Genomic DNA, 15,000 nt, shown 5'->3' on the forward strand with positions numbered 1-15,000 from the left:
TACCCGCCGGTGTGAGACCAGTTGAGACCCACGAATTCTTCACCTGAAGCCCAGGCGAAGCCGTGGTTCTTGAGCTGACCTGAGGTCCAAATCCATGGTAGATGATCTAAAAAGATAAAAATGCACGTATTTAGCAAAGTTGCATACTCATAGCTTCGTGGATTCGAGTCTCGACCCTTGAAGGTTTGGGTTTGAATCCCGCAACACAAGAGAGAGAATGAGCTTGAAATATTACCTTCTGTAATTGCCTCTCTGACGAGACTGTCCTCTTGGCGAGTCTCGATGCTGATACCCTGCCAGCCGGAGCCAAGGTTGCCGCAGTACTGGTTGGCGCCATCCCACGTGTAGGTCTTGCTGCCGTCATGGCGCCACGAGAAGTGGTACTCGCTGTCGCCCAGCCTTTGGTCCACCTGAAGTCGGCCGAACCGCCATTGTTGTGGGTGGGAAAAGAATGGTAGGGTTAGGGGAGATTTCCTTAATGGACATCGACAGCAGGAATGATTTAACTCAAAATGAGAAGAAAGATTGCTTCAAAAGGTGAGAAGAAGCACCTCGCCATTACATGCATATGAATAAATATACATACATATATATATGTATATTTACATGCATATAAATAAATATACATACATGTATATGTATATATGTATCAATATATGTATATACATGAGTCATTTCAGGGTGTGAAAGCAGCTCTGAATGCAGCGTCAGTGACCTCGACACTTACCGGGACGCCCGAGGTAACTGGCTGGGGCACTGCAGGTCCACTTCGGCCTCGATTCACCTGGAATTGAAGCGAAAATATTGTCATTAGTCTATTAGATTTGACTGGAGGAGAGGATATTCTGGTAAAGGAAATCGACTCGGACAAGTGGGAACAACCTCTCTCGTCATGATGAAGCATTTACTTGTGCAGGTTACTTTTATCATCCTTGAATATTCTCATTTGGCGAAATGCTGCCACACTAGAAGGGCCCGGGGACTCACCGGGGCCACGGGAACCGGCTGATGCACCACAGGTCGCACGGGGCGGTGGACGGCGGCAGGTCTGAAGCCATGTACTCCGTGTGGGAAGCTGAACGCGTTGGGCCTAAATCCATGCCCGACAGGAGGGAAGTGCCCTTGCCCGGCGGGAGGGAAATGTCCATGAAAATGCCCGTGTCCGCCAAGGGAATGATCCCCAGCAGCCGCAGCAACCAAGGCCAACAACAGTAAGAACTTCATCTGTAAATCAGAAGCAAATACCCTTACAGAATGACGTAAATAGTCAATAGAGTAATCATTTCCAATCACACACCCTACAGCACATTTACCAACATTACGTAACGTGTAATTCGCCTTCAACTGTGTTTTCACACTTCACAAAAATTCACAAACCACTACCGATTCCCCAGTACAAGCCTTAGCCACAAAAACATTTCGTTTAAACAACATGAAAGAGTTCAGATACGTGATCTTCCCCAGCGCCCGGCCCCACTCACGATACACGCTATGGCTACACTTAAAGCTTTGATTTAAATGACATAAAAGATCTTTTCCAGGCGATTGAGGAGACAACGTGACAGCGCCGTCTCTATCTCCGTCCCGCCGGCCGTCTTACCATGCTCAGCGGACGAGCGAATGTGTCGACCGCAAGCAGAGCCGCCATTTTATATGCAGCTTTTGCCATTGCTTTGAGGAGAAGGTCACTCGTCTACGTGGGTTTTCTCCCCTTTGCCCTTCGCCCCATAGCAGTAGAAGCGTCTCGCTCGAAATGTGAACCTGGAATCTAGAGAAAAGTCATTGATGTGACTTTTCTCTTCGGACTTCGATGGCCACGGAAATCCTTTCTTTCTATTGCTGTTCCTGTAAAACATAATAATCTCTCTGTCTCAATACATACATATATATATACATATATGTATATATATATGCATATATGTATACATGCATACATAGATGTGTATAAATATATGATATATACAATATATATATATATATATATATATATATATATATATGAATAGACAAATATAAATAGTAATATTCGCAATATATATATATATATATATATATATATATATATATATATATATATACATATATATGTGTGTGTGTGTGCGTTTGTATGTCTATATATACCATATATATGTGTTTATATTTGTATATATGTATGTTTGTATTCATCATGTGTTATACAGTTATTACATAATAATTGAAATATATCAAAGGAATATTATATAGAGTACGATTTAGTTAAGTCTATGCTGAAATAGCCAATAGAATAGGTTTTCCAGGCGTTCGTAAATGCTTATATAATTGTTGTGGCTTTATTGTATATCTGTGAATATTTATATAATTATTTTTGTTAAAGTAAAATTAGTTAATTTGAAATGTAGTACTAATAGCCACAATGACGTAAAGAAAGTTGAGTTACTTTTATCTAGAATCTCTGCAGGCTGTTAGCGGATCATGACGGCCTGGGTTGGATATAAGGACTTGTACATGATTTTATAGGGCTTGTTCTTGCTTTGAATTTACCTGCCATGCTTAGTCAGTACACCAACAGAGTAGTTGAGAACTTTAGTTTATTTTTTATATCATATGTATTGATATACAATCAACATTTATTCCATACGATATAGTTTAAGTGTGATCAAATGTGTATACATATATGTACATATGTGGATATGTAGACACACACACACATACACACATACATATATATATAGATATAGATATATATGTGTGTGTGTGTGTTTGTATATATATATACACACATGTATATATGCATATATATATATATATATATATATATATATATATATATATATGCATGTTATATATACGTATAAATATACATTTATACATATATATGTACATATGTATATGTATTTATATATATATATATATATATATATATATATATATATATATATATATATGTATGTATATGTCTTCCGCGGCAGTTGCAAAATGCCTGCGCTCTGACTGCTGGCTGGCTAGAACCCGATTTCACGGCGAGAGTGCATAACACCTTGAGATGTGAAACGCAGGTGTCGTAGGGGAAGTCGCCGCTGAGGCGCAAGTGGTAGCGCGCTGAAACACGGTTGATTAGGAAGGGCGTCCCATCAAGCACAGGTGGTACTGCCAAATGACCTAAGGCCTGAGTTCTGCAGCGCAATGAATGGCTCTTGAATAATAATAAAATAATATATGTATGTATACATATACATACATATATATACATATATTATATATATATTCATTTATTTATACACACACACACACACATTTATATATATATATATATATATATATATATATATATATATATACATATAAGTGTGTGTGTGTATATATATATAACATATACAAGCATGTATATTTACATAATCATCAGGGACATTCGATGTCAGTAATTTAACTAACCAAATGTATACGTTATTATTAAAGCTCTGTCAACGATGTATAATGAAACCTATTTCTAAAGACCTAGAGGCAAGGGTTAGGCAAAATATAATATGTACTAGTTAAAAATATTTTATGACTAATTTGCGCCAAAATATGTAAGCTGTCGTCAGAGGCACAATTTCAGCGACTGGCATACACGCTGTTTTCCATAGATGCATTTCTGTGTGTGTGCGTTTGTGTGACTGTGTATATATGTATAAATAAATAAATAAAGATATATATATATATACATATATATATATATATATATATATATATATATATATATATGTGTGTGTGTGTGTGTGTGTGTGTGTGTGTGTGTGTTTGTTTGTCTGTGTTTGTGTGACTGTGTATATATGTATAAGTAAAATTATATATATATATAGATATAGATATATATTTATGTGTGTGTGTGTAGGCGATAACTGTTATCAGGCTGCTGAGTTTTTAGATACGAGGAATGTAGCTTAGATAAAGGCAGAGGCTAGTGAAAGAGGAAATTATGTGGTTGTTCGCTGAAATGTGGTAAGAATATGTAAATGTAGTGTTTAGGAATGAGTCACTATTATTATGTTCAGTTTCATATGTGACATCTAACCTGCAGCGTGAATTAGGGTAGGAAAAGTAACGATTAATATGAGTGGTGGCACTGAACACTGAAAGAGTCGTTGATATGAGTATAGAAAAAAAAAAAAGATAAATGAATAGATACAAATAAAATAATAATATTATTATATCAACAGAGTATTGTTCACCCAGGCTTGTCCGTGATGACAGAGGAACGTGCTAACTTTTTCTGACCTGTCATTAACCTTTTTTATCTTGAAAGACACACACACACACCACACACACACACACACACACACACACACACACACACACACACACACACACACACACACACACACACACACACACAGACGTAAAGGAAGAGTCAGAGAGTGAATAATGAATGAAGAGCAGATATTTCGAATAGATAATTTATAAATGGTTTTCTTGAGATTATGCGAATTTGGAAGGAGATAATAGTTATGATAATGTCATTAAATTCTTATTTATAAAAAAAAACTTATCCGGTGTCAAAAAGGTATGTAGGTTAAAGCAGTAAATAATAAAAAAAGAGAAAATGGAAAATTGTGCTGATCTGAAGTAAGATTCCTCTGTCTAATCCTATTCTCCTTCTATACCTTGAAAGAGAAAAAAGAGAGTGAGAGATTAGAAGATGGGAAGGACAATGGGAGGGCCAAGGAGCAGGAACTACAGAAGGAAGTTACCTAAGAAGGTGCAAGGAAGTTCAGAGATCCTTCATTATGAGGTCACGAACTTCTTCGCAAGGGCTACGAAGTTGGCATCTTTCGAAGGACTTTGGTTTCGACCGGTGGATGCCCTTCCCTTCAATCTCGGACCCTTGGGCAGGACAGAACCTTATAGTTCACAGCTAGTTACCGCTGCACCACGGCGGCCGCCTTGTGAGGAAGTTCAAGAAAAGAAAAGAAAAAAAAAAGTCACAGCGAAGTTCCAGCGAAGAATGCTTTAGAAAAATCCAAGAAACTTCCACATGGACAGTTGAGAGGAAAATTTCAAGTAACCTCTCCCAAATATACTTGAAACTTTCCTGAAATTTCGTGTTATATGGAATTCATGTTATATGGTAAAAAAAAGAGGAAGTTAAACAGTTATGGCTCTCGTAAAAGTGAGAATCAGTAACAGAATACATCAAAACGATTCTGAATTCCACGCAGCGAAGGCGAGCAGAGAAAATTGATAAGACATGAAAATGTGCAATATGACGAAACTGAAGGACACTGCGGTTTGCCTGACTTGTAAAGGATGCTTTGGGATATATATACACATATCCATATGTGTGTGTGTAAGTGAATATATATATATATATATATATATATATATATATATATATATATATATATATTATATATATATATATATATATATATATATATATATATATATATATATATACATATATATGTATATATATATATATATATATATATATATATATATATATATATATATATATATATATATATATATGCATGATATCTAATTAGGCACACACACACACATACATATATATGTGTGTGTGTACATATATATATATATAAACATATATAACAGGCGTGCTGGCCGAAGGGCATTCGAGCAATGCCTGGTAGGCCGCTGGCTGGAGGGCTGAGTAGAAAAATAAAATATGCAAGTAAAAACAGATGAAAAATGGTAAATTGAAGGAACATACGATGCACGAAGACTAATATGAACGTGGAAAGCGCATTACCTGAGCAGTGAAGAGGACATATTAATAGCTGATGTGCCGAATGCGCACTCTTGTTTTAGATAAACATACATACGTATATATATATGTATACTTATATACATAGACACATGTATGTAGCGTATATAGACATCTCTCCCTCTCTATATATGTGTGCGTGTATAAACCTATGTTTATATATATTTATATACATACACGCGTATAAGAGCGAGAGAGGTACACGTATTTGCATAAAAAGTAATAGAGAGCAATAGAAAGAAGGGATTTCCATGACCATCGAAGTCCGTATGGAAAAGGCACTTCACTGTGTTTTCTCTAGATTTCATATACACATTTCCAGCGAGACTTCTACTGCTACGGAACGAAGGGCAAACGGGAGAAAATCCACGTAGACGAGTGACCTTCTCAAAGCAAAGGCAAGAGCAAACGTTGCATATAAAAAGGCGGCTCTGCTTGCGGTCGACACATTCGCTCGTCTACTGAGCATGGTAAGGACGGGACGGAGATAGGGACGGCGCTGTCACGTTGTCTTCTCGGTTGCCTGGAAAAGATAATCTTTTATGTCATTTAAATCAAAGCTTTATGTAGCCATGGCGTGTATTGTGAGTGGGGAATCGATAGTGGTTTGTGAATTGAGTGTAAAGTGTGAAAAGACACTTGAAGACAAATTAGAAATTACTTATCTAATGTACATTACCCAGATGCGCCGTAAATCAGTTGTATGATAATTCACTGTGAGACTAGAGACTATCGTTCTAACTTATAGATTATTTACGTCATTCTGTAAGTGTATTGGCTTCTGATTTACAGATGAAGTTCTTACTGGTGTTGGCCTTGGCTGCTGTGGCTGCTGGGGATCATTCCCTTGGCGGACACGGGCATTTTCATGGACATTTCCCTCCCGCCGGGCAAGGGCACTTCCCTCCTGTCGGGCATGGATTTAGGCCCAACGCGTTCAGCTTCCCACACGGAGTACATGGCTTCAGACCTGCCGCCGTCCACCGCCCCGTGCGACCTGTGGCACCTGTGCGACCTGTGGTGCATCAGCCGGTTCCCGTGGCCCCGGTGAGTCCCCGGGCCCTTCTAGTGTGGCAGCATTTCGTCAAATGTGAATATTCAAGGATGATAAAAGTAATCTGCAGAACTAAATGCTGAATCAATTTTCTTTACCAGAATTTCATCTTAAATCAAATATAATAGACTAATGACAAAATATTTTCGCTTCAATTCCAGGTGCACCGAGGCCGAAGTGGACCTGTGGTGCCCCAGCCAGCTTCTTCGGGCGTCCCGGTGAGTGTCGAGGCCCTTGACGTTGCATTCAGGACTGCCTTCACATCTTGAAATAACTCGTATAATATATGCATGTAATGGCCAGGTCCTTCATCCAAATTTTTGGAGTAATCTTTGCTTTCATTTTGAGTTAAATCATTCCCGCTGTCGATATCGATTAAGGAAACCTCCCCTAACATCAAACATTCTTTGCCCACCTACAACAATGCTTGTTCGGCCAACTTCAGGTGGACCAAAGGCTGGGCGACAGCGAGTACCACTTCTCGTGGCGACATGACGGCAGCAAGACTTACACTTGGGATGGCGCCAACCAGTACTGCGGCAACCTTGGCTCCGGCTGGCAGGGTATCAGCATCGAGACTCACCAAGAGGACAGTCTCGTCAGAAAGGCGATTACAGAAGGTAATATTTCAAGCTCATCCTCTCTCTTGTGTTGCGCGATTCCCACCTTGAAGGGTCGAGGTTCGAGTCCACAAAGCTATGAGTATACAACTTTGCTAAATACATGCATTTATGTCTTCTTTTTAGATCAACTACCATGGATTTGGACCTCAGGTCGTCTCAAGAATCACGGCTTCGCCTGGGCTTCAGGTGCTGAATTCGTGGGTCTCAACTGGTCTCACACCGGCGGGTAAGTGCCTCCTGGCTTTTCCTTTTATTCAGACCCACACAGAGCGTACACTTTTTTCGAAAACTCTTCTAACTCGTACCAATGTGATTACCAGGAATCATCGACCACAACCAGACAACCGAGAGGGGAACGAGGAATGTCTAGGGGTTCTCAACAACGTCTACGACGACGGCATCAAGTGGCACGACATCGCCTGCCACCACGACAAGGCCATCATCTGCGAGCGCAATGTCAGAGTCCACGGATGAACACAGATACACATACACAAACGCAGAGATGCACATACATCAATGTGTAGTGTATGTATTTATATATAGATATATGATAAGCCCAATACTAACTTATTCATAAACACTGTATGAATCTAGCTATTGTGTTTTATTGCCATTTTCCAATTACGAGAATTGGAAGAAAACCAACCAAAACTAAGTATTCTAAGTTGATTAGGCTATATTGATATCGTTTGAAATAAAGTTTTGTGTATGAATGCGATCATAGAACTCTGCATGCATTCAGTTTTGTATTTGTGTATGCGTGGGCACTGGTCACGCATACACATACACCCATGCACTTCACCCATACACCCCCTCTAACGGAAGCCGTCTTGCCGCGGTGGGGGGCCTTGAAGTCCCAATGATCTGGTGAGCCAGACCAGAGGGCTACCCATACTGGAGGGGTCACCAGTGAGGGATGAGACAAAATGGCTTCCTGGTGCACCAAGGCCTATGAGAGGGGATGGTGCACCCACCCCTGGTTCATTCCATCTTGGACCAGGGAGAACTCTCCCACGTGTGTTTGCCGTGCGTGGCATCCCGTATTACCAGGAGACAGGAGTCCTGGAGCTAGCAACACACCTCTTTGGTCCTCTATTCTGGTTAGACGGATGGCTTGATCAAAGCCCGGTCAAGTTCCATGACTGCTATCAGTACTGTAATAGTGGCTGCATATATTTCCTAATTACCCCTGTGGCTGTTGGGAGATTTTGAGCCCGAACTATAGCTTTCCCTCGTTGGACTCCATAGTGGGTGGGGGGGGGGGGGTGAGGAAATGAAGAATTCTAATTTGTATGATTACTACAATTTTATAAAGATCTAGCTCTCTCCCTGACGACCTACGCAATTCCCTCTGGAACATCACATGTTGTCACTCTGGAACCTTTCCAGCTTCCAAAGCGCAAGAATGGGAATCGCAGTGGATCCCGGAATCCCAAACCAGGTAAAGAGAAAAGTCCTCCTCAATCTATTAAGGAAATCTTTCCTGGTAAATATGAGAGTATTTCATATAGTAAGTACCTAGTAGTGAAGACCATTGATGGTGTATCAATCATGGATCTTGATATTTTTGAAGTACATCGGAAAATAGTTGAAGTATGTCACCGTGATCCTCGCATCACCCCACAGCGAGATATGCAACATTCCTGGGGCTCAAGTTTCATGTTTTCCTCACAAAACCCTCAATCAGTGTAAGGGAATTGTCTTTTCCCGAGACCTGATGAGTATTCTGAGGAGAAACTGTTAGAGGAACTAGAGAATTTTAATGTAATGGCAGTAAAACGTTTTAAGAAGAAAGTTGATGGTTTGGAACAGTCGACACCAGCTCTCCTTCTAACATTTAACACGTTAGTCCTTCCAGAATCAGTTAAGTTGGCATGGTACCACCTCAAAGTAAATCCACATGTGCCTAACCCTATGCAGTGCTTCCACTGCCAGGGTTATGGGCACAGAGCCGTTTTAAAGAAAATGGACATGTGTAAAGTGTGGTACAACAGGTCATCAAGGAGATGACAACTGTCCAGGTCCAATATGCTACAAAGAAGCTCATGAAAATTTGAAAAAGAAGTATTGGTAATAAGGAACAAGGAGAAAGTTAGTTTTCCAGAGGCAAAGCGACATGCCTGTGTGCTGTTTGCACAGCCAGGTAGGTCCTTTGCTTCTGTTCTAGCCCATCCTCCTTCCCACCAACCCTTGCCCTCCAGTGCTTCTTACACCACACACTCTGCCACTTCCTTTAAACCTCAGTCCCGAATCACTGACACTGCCTCTGGTGAGTTGTTCCACCAGAAGTGTAGGAGTAGGAATGAGGGGTCTATTGAGGAAACTCCTCCTCCCAAAGTAAGGTCTTTGGAGCCATCAGTTAAAGCTCCAGAGGCCTCAACGGTGACAGCTCCAGCTGCCACCACATCCACAGGGGCCTTCTCTGCTAGGCAGAATACCCCTGAAGATAGGGCTCAGGTCCGTTCTTTGCCCAGGCAAAGAAATCCTGAGCCTGTCGAAAGAAGCCTGTGGAAACAACCCTTAAAAAGGTACGCCCTTTGCCCAGGCAAAGGAATCCTGAGCCTGTTCAAAAGACTCCGCTCAGAGTGGGGTCTTTGGAGCCGCCAGGAAGGGCTCCAGGGGCCTCAACAGTGACAGCTCCAGCTGCCACCACATCCACAGGAGCCTCCGCTGCTAGACAGAATGCCCCTGAATCGAAGGCTCAGGTCCATTCTTTGCCCAGGCCAAGAATTCCTGAGCCTGTGAAAAGGAAACCTGTGGAAACTAGGTCCACAGGTAAACAACCCTTAAAAAGGTACTCCCAGGATCCTGGAAAGGAACAGCCTAAAGCTGTGGGGCAAACCTTGACCACAGGTGCTGCCAAACACCTTATGAAGAAGTAATCTGAAGAACTGGATACCCTAAACCAATGGAACTGTCAGGGAATTCATGCAAAATGGGAAGAACTGCAACATTTGATATCTTTGTGTAATCCAGTTTGTGTATGTCTACAAGAGATTATGAAACTCGTCCCATTTTCCTGAGAGGATTTCAAGTTCAAGCCCATTATGGGAACAGCAGTAATGGTACGTCAGGATATTCCCTTCCAGGCCATCCATCTGCAGACAACACTGCAGGTGAAGGCTGTGAAAATAGGTTTGACTCGACCTTACACTATTGCATCCATCTACCTTCCTCCACATAATCTCAACATAAATGATTTGGAAAATCTGCTTGAAGCTAATATTTTCAATAAAATTTAATCATGCATAATATTTATGCAATAACTTCATACACTTAGAGCATAATATTTATGCTTTGACTTTTAATATATTTATTGTTATTTGTAAGATAATTATTGATAGATTTTAAAGTTTTAAATATTTTCATATTTCTATCTAAGAAGGTGTTTACCGCTAATGACCTTAGCCGTTGACGTGGCAGATAATCTTAAATAATCAATCAATCGAATCACCTATACACATACACAGCATGTATACACACGCACGCACACACATGCAGCAACCAGTGTCTCCCAATGGCTAAATTGAATGTAGCAGACTTTGTCAGTTATCCATTTATGTCAAGTTTGGTTGATAATAGAAAAGATGACTGGAAAACAATTGCAGAGTATTCCCCGATTCCAAGTAAATAATCTTGGCCTAAATCAAAGATAAAGAAAATGTTGTCAAGGGACTAATTGATAAGAAAATTTTAGATGTTAATCTATTAACTTTGCTTGACATCGACACAAAAGAATCTGAAAGTGGCATCACAGCCATACAGTTACGAAACATGGAAATTGAGTTCGAGAAATATAAACTAGATTTGCAAGTTAAAGAAAATGAGAGAGTAAGAGACTTTGAATTAAAGTTGGCTCAAATACAACGTTCAGCTGGTACACAACATAATGTAGACTCATGATGTCTTAAAAGTAACCAAGTTTGTACTAGCATTTGATGAGGAAGATCCTCAAGAATTTTTCTTGCAATTTGAACGTGGCTAATACATTAAGTTGGACCAGACAATTTTTGACTCTTAGTTCAAACTGTCCTGAAGGGGAAGGAACGCACAATAGTAGGATTTTGATCTGGTTAAGTCCACAGTTTTAAAGCCATATCAGTTATCTGCTGAATGTTATAGACACAATTTTAGAAAGAACAAGAAAGGCGTGAACCCAGCTTATCTAGAGCATTCTCATTCCTCAAAGAAGTTATTTGAGAGATGGTTAACTGCAAATAGTGTAACTAATTATGAACTATTGAGTGTAACAATTTTGCTGGAGCATTTTTTCAGAGGCATTCCTCAGGAAGTAAAGACCCAACCATTATCCACTGAACAAGGTGGTAAGTTTAGAGATTTTGGTCTAATTTTTATAAGTAAATACGATGTGAAGGATTTTAAATTTCATGGTGGCAATGCAGTTAGATTTAAAAAGCTGCTACATTTGTAAAGAAGCTCGTCACATAGTTGCTAATTGCCATAAACTATTGTGTTGAAAAGTGCTTTACCGTTTTTAGAGAATGTTTTAATGGCTAAGCATGTGTTGATAAGGGGAGTTGGCGGAATAGTTAGTCCTTTGCAAGTTGTTTTTACAGTGAGAATGTTTGACGCGCCCTGTTGAAGTAGCTGTGGCAGAGATTCCACTAGTTCCAGGCATACATTTCCCTTTGGGTAATGATATAGCAGGTAGAATTGTGGAACCTAATATTGTTTCAGATAAGCCCCTGAGTTTTGATCCTATACAAAAGGAGATGATGGAGACTCCAGGTTCATTCCCATCATTTGCTGTGACCAGGAGTAGGGCCAATGTGATGCATCCTTCGCATTTTTGATGAGTCATTGTCCCCGAATGATTAGGTGGCTCTCAGAGACGTGCGAGCAAAATAGTAAGGATGAAAAGGATTGGAGTAATGTGGTGAATTTTAACGTTGTACCTATAACACGAATAAGAATCATGGAAGCACTAAAACCGGCCTGAGTATACGTCATCCATCAGTCGGCACATCATCAATTAATATGTCCTGTTCACTGATCAAGTAATGTGCGTTCCTCATTCGTTTCAGTGTATGACTTCAATTCACCCCGTGAGATATTTTCATCAGTTTTCATTTATATATTTTATTTACCTGCTCAGCCTTCAAGCCTAACGGCCTACCAGGTATGGGTCCAATGCCCTTCGGCCAGCGTGCCTATTATACATATATATGTGTGTGTGTATAATGTATGTATGTGATTCTGTATATACATGTATATATCAATGTATATATATATATATATATATATATATATATATTATATATATATATATATATATATATACTTGTACACACAAACAAGCTCATACACACACAGGTATATGTATATGTACATATATATATATATATATATATATATATATATATATATATATATATATATTGTACACATGTATGTACACATGCACATACACACATACACACACACATATCACAGCTAACCGCAGTGTCCGTGAACTTCGTCACTTTGCACATTTTCATAAATTTCATCCAATTTCTCTGCTCGCCTTCGCTGCAGAGAATTCAGAGTCGTACACACACACACACATACATATATATATATATATATATATATATATATATATATATATATATATATATAATATTATATATATATATATATATATATATATATGTATATATATATATATGTATATATATATATATGTATATATATATATATATGTATAATATATATATATATATATATATAATATGCACACAGGGTGCGGTAAAGAACGCATATGGCAGGCGCTGAAATTGTGCCTCTGACCACAGGTTTGTTATACTAAGTTGTTTTTACAGTCAGAATGTTTGACGCGCCCTGTTGAAGTAGCTGTGGCAGAGATTCGACCTGTTCCAGGCATACATTTCCCTTTGGGTAATGATATAGCAGGTAGAATTGTGGAACCTAATGTTGTTTCAGATAAGCCCTTGAGTTTTGATCCTATACAAAAGGAGATGATGGAGACAAGAAGACCAATGTGATGTGATGCATCCTTCGCATTTTTGATAAGTCATTGTCCCCAAATGAAAGATTAGTTTATACTAAATATGTTAGTATAGATTAGTTATGGAATATTCTTAATTACTACAAATATTTTACCTAACACCTTGCTTTTAGTTCTTCAGAAATAGGTTTTATTATAGATCGTTGACAGAAAATTTATGACATAAAAGTATGTCTTGCTTAGTTATGTTATTGATAGCGAATGTCACTTCTAATTATCTTAGTAAATCTGGAGTAAATATACTTTAAATTTCTGTCGTGTTAGATTAGTATACTCTTCTAGATTTTGGTCAGTAGCAATACATCTAAGTGAACATTATCCAAGACTAAAATCACAAACAATACATCCACATAGTCTGCAATAATGGGACGAAAAATATATAACTGAACATTTGTGTAGAAAAGCTGATCTAAACACTAAAGGACTGATTATTCCTAAACCTCATTCTATACTTTATATATATATATATATATATATATATATATATATATATATATATATATGTATATATGTATGTGCGTGCGTGTGTACACGGTGTGTATGTGTATGCGTGAAGCGAGTGGGTGCGTGTCGCACACATACTCGTAATTCATTGGAATATGTCTAGTGACTAAGAATGGAGATGAAAATGTAAGTAAATATAAGGTTGAAAAACTTCATTTCAAACGATATCAATATAATCAATTTAGAATACTTAGTTTTTGTTGTGTTTCTGGTAATTGGAAAATGGCAATAAAACATAATACTTAGATTCATATAGTTTATAAATAAGTTTGTATTGGGCTTATCATATATCTATATATAAATACACACACTACACATTGATGTATGTGCATCTCCGTGTTTGTGCGTGTATTTGTGTTCATCCATGGACTCTGACTTTGCGCTCGCAGATGATGGCCTTGTCGTGGTGGCAGGCGATGTCGTGCCACTTGATGCCGTCGTCGTAGACGTTGTTGAGAACCCCCAGGCAGTTCTCATTCCCCTCTCGGTTGTCTGGTTGTGGTCGATGATTCCTGGTGATCACATTGGTAAGTGAGAAGTTTTCGACAAAAAGTAGCCTCTTGGTGTTTGAGTAAAAGGAAAAAGCCAGGAGGCACTTACCCGCCGGTGTGAGACCAGTTGAGACCCACGAATTCTTCACCTGAAGCCCAGGCGAAGCCATGGTTCTTGATTTGACCTGAGGTCCAAATCCATGGTAGATGATCTAAAAAGATAAAAATGCACGTATTTAGCAAAGTTGCATACTCATAGCTTCGTGGATTCGAGTCTCGACCTTTGAAAGTTTGAGTGTGAATCCCACAACACAAGAGAGAGGATGAGCTTGAAATATTACCTTCTGTAATCGCCTCTCTGACGAGACTGTCCTCTTGGCGAGTCTCGATGCTGATACCCTGCCAGCCGGAGCCAAGGTTGCCGCAGTACTGGTTGGCGCCATCCCACGTGTAGGTTTTGCTGCCGTCATGGCGCCACGAGAAGTGGTACTCGCTGTCGCCCAGCCTTTGGTCCACCTGAAGTCGTCCGAACCGCCATTGTGGTGGGTGAGAAA

At 39.3% G+C, this 15,000-nt stretch overlaps 2 protein-coding genes across 4 annotated transcripts in view; one reads left to right on the forward strand and one right to left on the reverse strand.

Moving 5' to 3' along the window:
- LOC119585049 overlaps positions 1 to 1,669 on the reverse strand; it is a 1,990-nt gene extending 321 nt beyond the window's left edge. Inside the window, exons 1-6 of the mRNA XM_037933669.1 lie at positions 1,601 to 1,669; positions 1,384 to 1,500; positions 988 to 1,224; positions 728 to 784; positions 236 to 410; positions 4 to 106 (exon numbers count right to left, since the gene is read on the reverse strand). Coding sequence (XP_037789597.1) covers positions 4 to 106; positions 236 to 410; positions 728 to 784; positions 988 to 1,224; positions 1,384 to 1,500; positions 1,601 to 1,669 — 758 coding nt within the window. The remainder of the gene's footprint in view (positions 1 to 3; positions 107 to 235; positions 411 to 727; positions 785 to 987; positions 1,225 to 1,383; positions 1,501 to 1,600) is intronic.
- Positions 1,670 to 6,209: 4,540 nt separating this feature from the next.
- LOC119591363 overlaps positions 6,210 to 15,000 on the forward strand; it is a 50,639-nt gene continuing 41,848 nt past the window's right edge. The window contains exons 1-6 of one of the 3 annotated variants that reach the window (XM_037940105.1): positions 6,210 to 6,216; positions 6,539 to 6,793; positions 6,962 to 7,018; positions 7,246 to 7,420; positions 7,547 to 7,649; positions 7,744 to 8,117. In XM_037940105.1, coding sequence (XP_037796033.1) covers positions 6,214 to 6,216; positions 6,539 to 6,793; positions 6,962 to 7,018; positions 7,246 to 7,420; positions 7,547 to 7,649; positions 7,744 to 7,897 — 747 coding nt within the window. In that variant the 5' untranslated portion in view covers positions 6,210 to 6,213 and the 3' untranslated portion in view covers positions 7,898 to 8,117. Of the gene's footprint in view, positions 6,217 to 6,538; positions 6,794 to 6,961; positions 7,019 to 7,245; positions 7,421 to 7,546; positions 7,650 to 7,743; positions 8,118 to 15,000 lie in introns of those variants that run through there. The other 2 variants (XM_037940113.1, XM_037940120.1) reach the window with 2 other exon arrangements.

The sequence above is a fragment of the Penaeus monodon genome, chromosome 3 (assembly GCF_015228065.2).
Source record: "Penaeus monodon isolate SGIC_2016 chromosome 3, NSTDA_Pmon_1, whole genome shotgun sequence".
NCBI lineage: Eukaryota > Metazoa > Arthropoda > Malacostraca > Decapoda > Penaeidae > Penaeus > Penaeus monodon.